The 13,505-nt window shown below is 44.3% G+C and overlaps 1 protein-coding gene across 1 annotated transcript; it reads left to right on the forward strand.

Annotated features, from left to right (window-relative positions):
• Positions 1 to 1,564: 1,564 nt before the first annotated feature.
• egln3 (egl-9 family hypoxia-inducible factor 3) lies at positions 1,565 to 8,309 on the forward strand. Its single transcript, XM_037695505.1, has 5 exons — positions 1,565 to 2,071; positions 5,624 to 5,743; positions 6,076 to 6,212; positions 7,053 to 7,126; positions 7,519 to 8,309. Exons 1-5 carry the CDS (start codon positions 1,712 to 1,714, stop codon positions 7,551 to 7,553), a joined length of 726 nt encoding a protein of 241 aa, XP_037551433.1. The 5' UTR covers positions 1,565 to 1,711; the 3' UTR covers positions 7,554 to 8,309.
• The last annotated feature ends 5,196 nt before the right edge of the window (positions 8,310 to 13,505 follow it).

Raw genomic sequence — 13,505 nt, forward strand, 5'->3', positions numbered from 1 at the left:
CAGCAGCTTCAACAGCAGCTTCTACAGCAGCTTCAACAGCAGCTTCTACAGCAGCTTCTACAGCAGCTTCAACAGCAGCTTCAGCAGCAGCTTCAGCAGCAGCTTCAACAGCAGCTTCTACAGCAGCTTCAACAGCAGCTTCAGCAGCAGCTTCTACAGCAGCTTCAACAGCAGCTTCTACAGCAGCTTCAACAGCAGCTCAACAGCAGCTTCTACAGCAGCTTCAACAGCAGCTTCAGCAGCAGCTTCAACAGCAGCTTCTACAGCAGCTTCAGCAGCAGCTTCAACAGCAGCTTCTACAGCAGCTTCAACAGCAGCTTCTACAGCAGCTTCAACAGCAGCTTCTACAGCAGCTTCAACAGCAGCTTCAGCAGCAGCTTCTACAGCAGCTTCTACAGCAGCTTCAACAGCAGCTTCAACAGCAGCTTCTACAGCAGCTTCAACAGCAGCTTCTACAGCAGCTTCAGCAGCGCATCGTTTTCAGTTAACGTTTGAAAACGTAAAGTTTCCAGGAACTGTTTACATGTAAACAAGTCGTCTGTTTCCTGTCCAGTAAACCCCACAGCCCATCCTGAGCTTGGTTCTGCTGGAGGCGACTTCCTGTTTGAAAGGAGTCATTTCGTCCCACTGTCACCAACGGGTGATGGTGCTGAAGTGAACGTGACTAACTGGACTTTTCCTGCTCCATTAATAATCTGAACCAACCCATAACAAACAGCTGATTCCGGTTTTTTCCAGCCCGACAGTATCAGCTGGAGCAGCTGCACGTGGTGAACAACACGTGCACTGTTTACTTCCTGCAGGCCTACATGCGGCCCACCGAGCAGTCAATGGCGGCGGGCACGCCCATTGCGCGAGCACGTAGCAGATAAAGTCTGCTGTGCCTCAATGAACCCGGAGAATGTGATTAAACTGAGGGGCACGAGAAGAGCTACAGTCACGTGATCAGTAGTCGAAGATAAACGTAAATCAGTTTCTGTGATGAATGCGTGAATAAATAAAGAGCGTGAATGTTTGAAACGATTTAAAATACATGTGACGTCACCGGCTGTTATTAACCCCCACACACCCTCCCTCCGCTCTGTCCTCCTCGCTGCGAACATCACATTCAGCACGTAGCACGCGCCACTCTCACAATGAAGCTGCTGTGCGTAAGCGGAAACACCGCAGCGTCACTTTCAAATTAAAGCACCTCCTGGTGGCTGCTCCGACGAAACGTTTCTCACTTAAAGAAACTGGTCCACACGGCACGGTTTAATCTTTTTTTGTTTTCTGAGGAAAAACAAGCTGTGAAATACTTTTATGTGGATACGAGTTTTTAATGTAAGAAAACGTTCATAAATCAGTTAAAGTTCCTAATAATAGTTAATGTTTTAGTTAGCTACAACATGCCAGTGACTGCAAACGAAGGAAGCCTAAAACTGTAATTTTGGGGCAGCTAAAGTTTGTGGAATATTTAGGGTTGATGGTTTTATTTTGAAATTTAGCGGAAGTAGAATGTGCGTAAAGAAGCTAACATGGCGGCGCTTTCATTAAAAACTCGGCGACTCTCGAGTTTCAAACACAACTCGAGCCCTCAGGAACAGAAAGTTCCGCTTCCTCTCAGTGGTTTCTGTGGTTCCGTGAGAACCGAACCGCTGTCGGAGCAGAAAACTTGTGCCTGGTTCAGTTTTATGTAACTTTCAGAACCGTGTCCAGATCCGACACAAACATGCCGTTCATCGAGCACGTATCCTTCACGGAGCTGGAGCGTTTGGCTCTGGACCGGTTCGTCCCGGCCCTGCTGACCCACGGCTTCTGCTACGTGGACGGGCTCCTCGGGGACCTGGCCGGGAGCGCGGTGCTGGACCAGGTGACGGACATGCACCGGGCCGGGGAGCTGCAGGACGGCCGGCTCGCGGGCTCCGTCCCGGGCGTCAGCCGGAGGAGCATCCGCGGGGATAAGATCGCGTGGGTGGGCGGCTCGGAGCGGGGCTGCGAGGCCATCAGCTTCCTGCTCAACCTCATCGACCGGCTCGTGTCCGTGTGCGCGAGCCGCCTGGGGGCCAAGGCCATCCGCGAAAGGTCAAAGGTAAGAGACCGTCCCACCACCTGCAGGATGAAGTGGAGACATTCGGTTCTGCTGGTGGTTGAGAGTGATCCCAACAGGACGTCTGAGCGCAGCAGATCACCTGACATGAGACCAAACAACAAACATTTATATGAAAACCAAACAAATAATGTCGTTTATCAGGTCATGACCCCAATCTGCACGTTTGTGATTGATCAGCATTTAAAGCCCAATTATTATCAATAATAATAATAATAATAATAACAATAATAATAATAATTGGGCCACCAAACACTGGATTAAATCCAGATGTGTGACTGGTGAGAAGCTGTTAGAGAATAAATATCATGTTTTAGTTTCTATTCACCTTTTCTGTCCCGTTGTTTTTAGTTTTCAGCAGGTTGAGCTCTGATTTTAACGACGTCCACGTTTATTTAAATTTAAACTGCATCATCTGACCAAACGTGCCCTCAGGTAAATTTAATCTGCGTCGTTAATTCATGAGATTTGGACTCGGGTTCTGTTCGTGTTCAGATTTTTAATACTTTAAAACTTTTTTAAATCCAGACTTCTCTCCTGCACGTTCCGTTTATTTAAAAACTCTTGAGGTCGTTTTAGTTGTGGTTTTTGTGTTTTCCTCGCTCTGAGACAGAAACCTTTCCTGTCCGATCATGCAGGTTCTGGTTCTAGTGGACCGGCTCAGGGGTCTGTAGAAGTCCAGTTCTGTTCAGCCGGGTCAGAACTCAGTGTTTTGGAGGTGGTGCTCCACGCGCCTCACGCAGCTCCATCATTAAACCTTCAACAGACTGGAGACTGGCCAGACCCACAGCACTGACCTCACCTTTGACCCCTGTCCCTAACCCCGCCCACTTCTTGCAGGGATCAGATGAAGCTCAGTATCGCTCCTCTTCTCTCAATCTTTATGCTCCATTTCCCCTCCACCCACCTCCTCCTGCAGGTTTATACTTGGATGACCTCAGTCCTTGGAGGAGGATGGTGGGTGTGTGCACGTGTGCATACGTGCGTGTGTACGTGCTCTGGTGGCAGTGTAAACAAGCCCAGCCCCCCCCTCCCCCCCAGCACAGAAACTCATGGAGTCAGGAAGGTTTATCTTTGGTGTTTGGCATCTTTCCCTGTTACCAGGAAGGGGCGGGGTTTCACAGCAAAGTGGGCGTGGTTTGTGTGGTTAGACTGCTCTGTGGCCATTGTTTGGGCATAAATACTAGAGATAATACGATATAAATACTAGAGATGATAAGAGATAAATACTAGAGATGATAAGAGATGAATACTGGAGGTGCTGCTGAAGCTCAGGTGAAGCTGTGAGTGTTGGGGATGACTCTCAGGCACCACCACACTCAGCTCAGTGTCTAAAACTGTTCCAGTCGTTTTTGTACGTTTGATCAGCCGGGGCGGCCATCTTGAATCAGGTTGTCTCCATACATTAAGTTTTAGCCGTACAGCCGATTACTTTAGAAACGTTTCTATAAAATTCATCCTGGGTGAATGACCTTCATCTGTTTGACCCCACCTGCTGTTCACACACACACACACACACACTTCCTCCTCGGCGTCCGTCCCGTCCACTCCGGTAGTTTTCCTCAGGTTAAGTAAAGCATGAGGAAACAGCCGAATGTTTCAGGTTATTAAACATCAGCTGAAGAGGAAGGTGAGGAAGATGAGCAGGCGTGACCTGAGGGAAGAGCTCAACTTCAGCCCGTTACTGGTTTTAATCTTTAATCCCAACTTTAACCAGTTCTGTTGAACTACTGATCAGAACCAGTTCTATTTAAAGTTCTAGAGGCCAAGCACACACACGTGCGCGCGCACAGACGTGAGCAAGCATGCGTTCTGTTTGTGTACGTGCAACTGAAGTCGTGGACACAAAGACCTGCCCCCACGTTCACCAGAATTATTAACTAATCCTCGTGCACTGACACGAGCGCACACAGGAACTTCCTGTCAGTCGGCTCCGCTCATCTTCATCTGATGATGATGATGGTGTCGGGTCTCGTTGAGCTCCTTCACTTTGATTTCCGGGAGTCGACACATTTGATTAGTGAACGTTTTGTTTTCATTTTCAGATTTCTCTAGTGTCTGGACCATTTCTAAAATATTTATAAATGTTTAAATTTAACTACTTACACTGCATCTTTAAAACAACAGTAAAAATAAAAAGCTCATTCAAAGCGGTGGTTCTGAACTGGTCCAGTTTCAGGACACCATCAACCCTTAATGACGAGTCGAGAGCAAAACAAAAACAAACTTTAACTAGATAAATTGCATTTCCTGCACAAATGCAGCGTGAACGCTTATTGCTGAAAAACAGCTGAAATTAGCTGATATGGAAGAACAAGCCTAAATTAGCAGAAGAAAGCAGAAACAAATATTTGCTGAATTAGGTTTAAATAAGCAGAAATGAGCATATTAGCAATTTAGCTAAAAAAGCTTAAATTAGCAAAAAATAGCTGAACAGTAGCTGAAAATGCAGAAAGAAGCTTAAACTATCAGAAGGAATTGGAAGGATGTGGGATTAGCTGAAAAAGCTAAATTTAGCACAAAAATAGCTGAGTTAGCAGAAAAAGTTGAAAGGAGCATAAGCTGAAATTAGCTAAAAAAAAAAACGGAGCTAAAAAGGTAGAACAAGCTTAACCTCTTAAGACCCGAACTCTTGCATATGTAGATGGTCCTAGGAGGTTAAATTAGCAGAAGCAACAAGAACACATTTGCTGAAAGAAGCTGAACTGAGCACACACGGTGGAAATTTGCTAAAAAGATGAAATTGGCGAAAAGTAGCCAAAAAAGCAGAAAGAAGCTGAAATTACCAGTAGGAAGTCGAGAGAGCACTTTTTTTTTTGCTGATTTAGGCTGAAAAAAGTTTAAATAGTGCAGAAAACTCGGAATTAGCTGAAAAAGCTAGAATTACCATACAACCGCTAAATAGTAGCTGAAACTTGTAGAAATCAGCTGAAAGGAGCATAAGCTGAAATTAGCAGAAAGAAGTTAGAAGAGGCACAAAAATGTTGTAGCATGCAGACAGGTGTACAAACAGCTAAAAAAAGTTAAATTTTAACAAAGAAGCTGAAACGGAACAAAATGTGAAAGGAGCAGTAAAAAGCTGTAAACAGCTAAAGATTTGAAGGATTTAAAATGAGCTCAATTAATTTTTATGAGAAAAAAATGACAGAAAAAGCTAAATGTCAAAAAGCTAAAGTTGCACCAGTACCAAAAGTCCTAGCAGGATTGTCCTGAAGGAGCTGAACGTTTTGATTTATGATTTGTTGAAATGGTTTGAAAACTGCGGGACGAGAAAGATGCTGAAGAACATCTGGAAGTAAAATGGCCGACGAGGCGACGCTGCTTTATGTTCTCGTGATTAAAACCCGTCCCTGCGTCAGATCAGCTGAGTTAAAGTACTTCAGTAAATATTTGTACCCGTTGGTTCCAGTTTGAGGTATTATTAAGTACGTTAATGGGAGATCATGTATTTAGTGACGTTTCAAGGGTGTTTGGTTGTTTCTGGGTGTGTTTGTTCCTCGGATGTCTGACCTGGTTCTCCCCGCTTGTCTTTAGGCCATGGTGGCGTGTTACCCTGGAAACGGTGCGGGCTACGTCAAACACGTGGACAACCCGAACCAGGACGGGCGCTGCCTCACCTGCATCTACTACCTGAACAAGAACTGGGACCCCAAGGTGCTGCTCTCACTGTGAAGGTCAAAGGAATGCTTGTCACCCGCTGCCCTTCATGTTGCTTCTGTTACTGACTCTCAGCTACTACCACTCAGTTCATGGAGCCACAGCCATGTTTAGCTGGGGCAGCCATCTTGAATTGGTTATAGAAGTTAATCAGTTGCAGACGTCCTTCCTGAGTGTTGTTAAAACCTGTCCAGTGGTCTGAGATATTTTGCTGACACAGGTCTTATTAAAGCAGTTTAAGGTTCCAACTTCACAACACGGATGTAAAACGTTTTATCGTGACGCAGTGAGGAAGCTAAAGGGTTAATACTTGTTGTTGTTGTCGTCAGGAGCACGGTGGCGTCCTCAGGATCTTCCCTGAAGGCAAACCCTACGTGGCCGACATCCAGCCGCTGTTCGACAGACTCCTCGTGTTCTGGTCCGACCGCAGGAACCCACACGAGGTGCAGCCGTCCTTCGCCACCAGGTGGGTCCCGCTGAAAACACCCGGAGACCTCGGAGGAGAACCAGGACCGGTTCCTGGTTCGGTGCATACCACGCTGTTCCAGCAGCAGAGGAGCAGCTCCACTAACATTTGCAACAAGCTGCAGGAGTTAGCATGTTAGCAGCTGAGATATATACAGCTGCTAACAGCTGCGGGCTAATAATCAGCTAATTCGCACCGATCTGGAGCAGACCAGCAGGAATAGAACTACTGTTTGTGTTTTTAATGGTTTAGTGCCGTGGTCTGGTTGCTGAAGGTTTCAGCACCGGCCCGGGTCTAAAACTGACCAGAACCCAGATGTTGGGTCAGAACCGGACAAATAATCCTTAGGATGTTGGAGCTTTTCTCTGTGCTCTGTATCTTAGAGAATTATTTTATCAGCCAGAGAAAGAGGCAAAAGTCTTCATCCAGGCTAGGCTAACAGCTAGCTGAATGAAACTTTTAAACACGAGCACTGCATCAGCTGATGTCACAGCCGTGCACTGTGTGCACGCTGTTCACTTCAGGAACCAGCACGAAACGTGTAAAAGATTAATGTGTTAATGTAGAGATTATTCACACAGGAGGTTTCATGAGCTGAAGTTAGTAAAAACCTGGAGTGGGAGGAGTCAGCTGTACGGTCCAGCAGAAACGTAGAGCTGGTGTGAAGCTGTTTGTTCACAAACTTCACGTTTCTTCTACGACCACAACATCAGCAGAACTGTGTGTGAAGAAGCTGCAGCTGCTCGTGTTTCGTATCGTCCTCTGACCCACGCACGTTGAAACAAGTGTTAAAACACCGCTCAGTGTTAGTAAAATAATCCTAACGTTACTGTGTTTCAGGTACGCCATCACAGTTTGGTATTTTGACTGTGATGAACGAGCCAAGGCCAAGCAGCGCTTCAGAGACCTCACAGGTACGAACTCCTCGCTTCTGCTCCGAACTCATCCCACTGGTGGTTCTCAACTTCCTGGTTCTGAACTTCCTGTGTGTGTGTGTGTGTGTGTGTGTGTTTCTGAACTTCCTGGTTCTGAACTTCCTGTGTGTGTGTGTTTCTGAACTTCCTGTGTGTGTGTCTGAACTTCCTGTGTGTGTGTGTGTCTGAACTTCCTGTGTGTGTGTGTGTCTGAACTTCCAGTGTGTGTGTGTGTGTGTCTGAACTTCCTGTGTGTGTGTGTGTGTGTGTGTGTGTGTCTGAACTTCCTGTGTGTGTGTGTTTCTGAACTTCCTGTGTGTGTTTCTGAACTTCCTGTGTGTGTGTCTGAACTTCCTGTGTGTGTTTCTGAACTTCCTGTGTGTGTGTTTCAGCTTCCTCTGCTGAGCAGAGCAGCAGCTCGGGCTGATGGGAGGAGGCGCTGCCCTCTGGTGTTGATCCTCTGAGCTGATGGAGACCAGGAAGGAGCTTCAGCTTCCTGGACACCTGGAACAAAAGGGGGAGGGGAAAAAGACTTTAATGGGGGGGTTTGGATCTCGGATGTGTTTTTTCTTTCCAATGATACTGCTGCTGTAAACCCAGGATGTCTTCGTGGACTGCCTCCGTGTCTTCGTGGACTCCCTCCGTGTCTTCGTGGACTCCCTCTGTTTTCTCCTCCTGTTTGTGCAATACTCTGCGGTGAGCTGGGGAGCCCGGCTGCTCGGAGCTTCACCGTCAGCTCGTTACTGAGGAGCGTCGGCCGAACGTCTGACGTTTACAGAGACTCTGTGCTTCCAAACCTGTGGGACAAACGCTGATTATCACAGTTTGAAAGTAAAACGGGATCAAAAGGATAATCCAGTTACTCTTATCAGAGCACAAGGCAAAAGTCTTCATCCAGGCTAGGCTAACATACTTTAGCATCTGTTCCATGAACAGTTTTACTATGCAACACCTGATGTACGTCGGAGTCTGAACACGGACATCATCCAGGGGAGACGGAAGATGGATGAACAGGCCTTTTATTCGTTTCATCTGATATTAGACAGAATCTCCCTTTAATGAGGACAGGGAACTGGTTTCCTGGTCTGACATGTCTGAATATTTACAAGTTATTAATGGTTGTTTTGAAAAATGTTTTTCAGTTGGAATAAAACTTTTTTTTTTTAATATCACCACAGACAAACGTCTTGTTTGAAGACACGTCTGCAAAAGTTTGAATGTTCTGTAAATAAAAACCGATTTAAAATCTAAAACCTGGATTTTATTCACAACGGTTGGTTTTCTTTCAGCGCCCAAGAAACAAATGTTTTACTTCCTGACACAACCTGGACTTGAACCTGCAGCCTCAGGCATACCGCAAATTTTGAATAAAGTAGATGCCATTTCCTGCATTCTGGTGTGTTTTAACGGTTGTTGAACATCTAGTTTTACCTACACAAGAGTAAACAACTGATTCAATAACTATTAGAGTTAATGGTACAACAAGAAGTAGCCTGACCAACAGCTCTCCTTGTGTGAATAGAGCACACTCCACTTCTCACGCATCATAGTCACAGTCTGAGAAACACACATGTAGCCTGTTAACTTTTAGGGGTAAAAAAAAATCACTAGCCAATATGAAACGATAATCACTCTACCAATGGCCTAGCATAAAGCAACATGATCATGTTTATTAGAAGCTTAAAATACTTAATTAAAACTCCATTAGTGGGCAAGGTTACTGTAATGTTACCCAGTTGTACGGTCAAGAGACAAACATGTAGTATTAACACAGTATGAACATTCAGGAATTGTTTCTATAAGAACATCAAATATTTTACGTGAACGGTAAGATCGCTTCACCCACGGGGAAATGTAACGCAGGTTGAGCTAACCTCGGACAAACTAACAAAAAACGCGGCTGTAATGACGGCGGTAGTGAAGCTCACTGATGTTGGAGTGAGTGACGAGGATCTTTACCAGCTTTAGATTCTCATGGAAGGGTTCTACGCTGGCGGTTCAGTCTGGTAGACAGCTATATTCAGATCTGAGCTTTGTTGGTTCAAATCTTACCACTGAAACATTTTTAAAGTCAAAACGGCAAAACTGAAAAGATAAACGAGCTACGAGAAATGCTCCGAGTGTGAAAGGTGCTGGTGGTGGCTCTGTTCACGTTCGTAAGGCGCAAGCTACACAGCAACTGGTCCAAAGCCTGCCTGCTGCTGTACCTGGATCATCCGGATCAGTCCCACACTAATGGGTCCCTGACAATTTCAGATCTGAAAACAGAGGGTTATGGAACCTGGAACTACATTTTCAAGGTTTCCAGTTAGTTTTAGTAATTCAAGGACGATGTTTGTACGGTTATTGTTCCGTTATATTTGCTATATATCGTCTACTGCAGTCCAAACATCATGAATCTTAGTTGGGAGGTTGGTTTCAGAGCAGGGGCGATTCTAGGATCAGACCTTTTGGGGTGCTTAGCCCCCCATACTGACAATGGTTCTTGGCTTGAAACACGCACCCCATGGTGTGGTTTGTGAGAAGTGCAAAGGATCATGGCACCTGGTACTCTCAAGCTACAGGAACGCTACTGGGACAAAAAGTACAGCGGTGCGCAGCGACGAGTCTTTTGACTAGAGAACCAAACCTGATTATTTGAAACTAAACCTTTCATGTCAGCGGTGACACTAAAGCTAGTTTATAATCCATCCATCCATCCATCCATCCATCCATCCATCCATCCATCCATCATGGTTCCTGTAGCAGGATTCTGATGCATCTTTTTTTAAACTCCGTACCAACAGGGAAATGAATCTTGAAGGTCACAGTTCTGGACTTGAACATCTGACACTTTTAGTTTCAATTCAAACGACTCCGACTCTTCTTTAGACCACCTCTCTTCTTGTTTTGTTTGTTTACAGCTAGTTTGTTTTCTCAGTTCTGATTTACTCACAGAACAGAACCCTCTGATGAGACCTTCACTCTGAAACTTCTCCGGTGGTTCTGAAAGAACTGGACCTGAATGTAAAATGACTCTCTGAGCGTCTCTCGTCCTCCAGAAGGACAGAAGCTCGTCTGATTCCACTGATGCTGCAGATCTGAGGGGAACCGAGCGGGACAAGACCATGAATAATTCATGCTCAGATCTTTAGAGACTGTACCAGAACCATGAACTGGATCTTCTGCAGGCTGATCAGGACACAGAGTCAGGTCCAGGCTGGACCACATGACCAGGACCAGGTCGCCCCTGTGGACGAGCCTGAACGGGTCAGATCTCTGTTTGAGGGAAACTTTTCTCAACATTCAGTCAAATCAAACGTCCTTTTCAGTTTCCTCTCAGGTTTAGATTATAAAATAAATTTAGATTGGACTTGTCCTCAGGACCATCGAACGGGTCAGAACACAGAACGAGCCATCTGAGAAACGAAAGCTCATGAACTAATCCTAAATTAAATCAGATTTAGACTCGAGCATTTCCTGTTAGAGCTGTGGCCTTCTGGGTAATCTGTTCGGATTCAGGAGCAACTTCCTGTTTGGGAAGATCAGGAACAGAAAATGTTTCACCTGAAGAAGAGGAGACCAGGTTTCTGAGAGTCCTGGTCCTGAGGAGATCTTGGACCAATCAATCAACCTTTATTTATACAGGTAAATCCCATTGAGCCTCGAGGACTCATTTACAAGAGAGACCTGATTACCTGAGAGACCAGTGAAATGAAAACCATCCATTCACTGGTTCGTCCTCGTCAACTCCTCTCCTGAGACAGACGGACAGAAAAAAAAAAAAAAAAAAAAAAAAATCAAGGATTAAAAGAAGATGACATTTAAAAAAGTTTTCATTCAACTTTTATTTATACAGCGTAGTCTCATTGAGTCATGGAGTCAATTGATTCAATGAGTCACGGAGTCAATCGATTCAATGAGTCAATTGATTCAATGAGTCAATCGATTTAATGAGTCAATTGATTCAATGAGTCAAGGAGTCAATCGATTCAATGAGTCATTGAGTCAATGGATTCAAGGAGTCAATTGATTCAGTGAGTCAATGAGTCAAAATAAATGTTAAAGGAAATGAAAATGAATCCTGAGCGAGAAGTTGTTGATGAAAAGAAGAATTAGAAGCAGAAGATAATGGAGATTTTTATGAAAATAAGCATGAAAAGATTTATTAATATTAAGAAGCTTAAGAAAATGGAGAAATAAGTGAAAGATAATGGAAAATAAACAAAGTGAATAAAAACAAAGAGCAGCTGTTAATTTAAACAGAATCTTAACTCAGAATGTCACAATTTAAATAAATAAATCAAAGTGATCTGAACCCATTTCTGAGGTTCTGACAGGGCCCGGTTCTGCTGCAGCAGTTCTGCTGTTGAGCCTCTGGATGTCCCTGTAGCTCCACTCTGGACCAGCTTCAACAGGTCTGATCACAGATTAGATTTGATCCTTTGAAGGTTTTTACTTTAAATTAATCTGTTGAGTTTTTACTGGCTTCTTAAAGACAAAGACGTTGCCATGGAAACGATGCCCTGATTCATGCAAGTTCCTGGACCGTGGAAAAGAACCGGAGAAAACCCACGAGTGAGGAGAACACGCGTGATTCGAACTCAGCACTGTGACGGACCTAACCGCTGCACCACTGTGCCGTTTCTGCTGCACAAGATCATTTTCTGTTCGATATTTGTTTCTACTTCTAGCCGAGCGGAACAGACCCGGCTCCAGAACAACTGAGCTTTAACCATATGTTGTTTATTAATACAAAACAAATAACTTGAACAGTGACATGTGGTCACCAGAAAATGCTGAGAAATTGTGCTCAAGTTTGCGTAAACTATTTTTGCATAAATCTCAGAAACTAGCATTAATCATTGTGTTTGAAACACCAGAAACTTGAAGGCAACTGCACTGAACTTCAGAAGAGGTGAAATGTTGAATAAAATACTGAACATTTTCAACATTTCCACTCGTTTGTTGAACAAACCTGACATGCAAATAAAAAACTGTGGAAAACCATCTTAAAAAAAATCATTGAACTCAATAATCAGATTTCTGCCTCTGTAGTAAAAATGCATTGAACAGGTTCATCTTTTCAGAGTCTTGAGGAAGGAACCCCTCTGGCTGTTGCAGTCCGAGTCTCCCAGATGACTGAATCTTCTTAATCTGTCCTTCCATTTCCTGGTTAGCTCCTTCTCAAAGGCGAGTTGAATTAAACAAGTTTTCCAGGTATGTAACATGTTTATTCTGTGCTGCTGAACATTTTTCCAAGTGGAGAAATAATTCTCTTTACTGCCTCTAAAGTCCAGTTAATCGCCTACAGCACCCTCTGCTGGTTGTCTCGAGTCAATACACTGCATAGGTTCAACTTGTAATCTGTCTTGGGGGGGTACTTGTGTCTCTCAGGTGGATCAGTGTGCAGACAGCAGTACACCACACCTTCCTGACGTCAGATTGTTCTAAAAACTCACCTGAAGACTCTCCTACCTGCCCCCTCTCCACCTCAGACTCCTGGATCTCTTTGGATTAATCGGAGTTCAAGCAACTTCTAATTTATATGTCGGTCCTCTCAGACGTCTGGAGCCATTTCCAGTCGCTGCATCAGAAAACTGGACCCTGTCAACAGAAACTTTAACCATGTTTGTTTAATCAGGTTTTATGGTTTCACATCAGCGTTGGACAGACTCAAGGCAACACCTGACTCAGTAAAAACACATTTTTAGATTTTAAAACTTTGGATAAAGTAGACGGTTAACGTTCATGACTTGCATGAACTCTCGATGTCCGTTATGCATAAAACATGCACACACAAAAAAAACTCTTCGCACCTTTTACCTCATGTCCAATTAAAAAACAAGACTTTTAAATATTTCATCATTTGCCCATTTTTCTCAAAAGCAAATCTTTAATTAAAAATCTAGACTGTTCATCAGACAGTTTTCTTAATATTAAATATAAACTGTACGTTTATGAACCCATAGATCCCAGAATAAATCAGCTCTGGTCCATGAAATAAATTTAATGTTTTAATCAACACAAACAGTTCCTGCCTGACTGAAAGTCAACGTCACATCATGTCCCAGTAGCAACGACCCGTCTCTAAAATACTTCAACTGCTTTTCATGACGTTTTGACTCCTTGTGGGAACGAGTTGGATCAGCTCAGTGAAAGTGCTGATAAAAAAGGAGAAGCTGCGTTTTCATCTCCAACACTTTGTTTCATCATCTGTCCATCACGGCCCGGGATGAAAGGCCGCTCGTTACGCCTCTGGTGAGCGTCTGACGCTGCTGGATCTAAATTCAACATCAGGTCTGCTCACTGAGACGGACAGCCAGAGGTTATTAGAAGGAGCTTCAGGTTTAACACACACACACACACACACACACACACACACACACACACACACACA

Source organism: Nematolebias whitei, chromosome 21 (assembly GCF_014905685.2).
Source record: "Nematolebias whitei isolate Nwh7 chromosome 21, NemWhi1, whole genome shotgun sequence".
Lineage (NCBI taxonomy): Eukaryota > Metazoa > Chordata > Actinopteri > Cyprinodontiformes > Rivulidae > Nematolebias > Nematolebias whitei.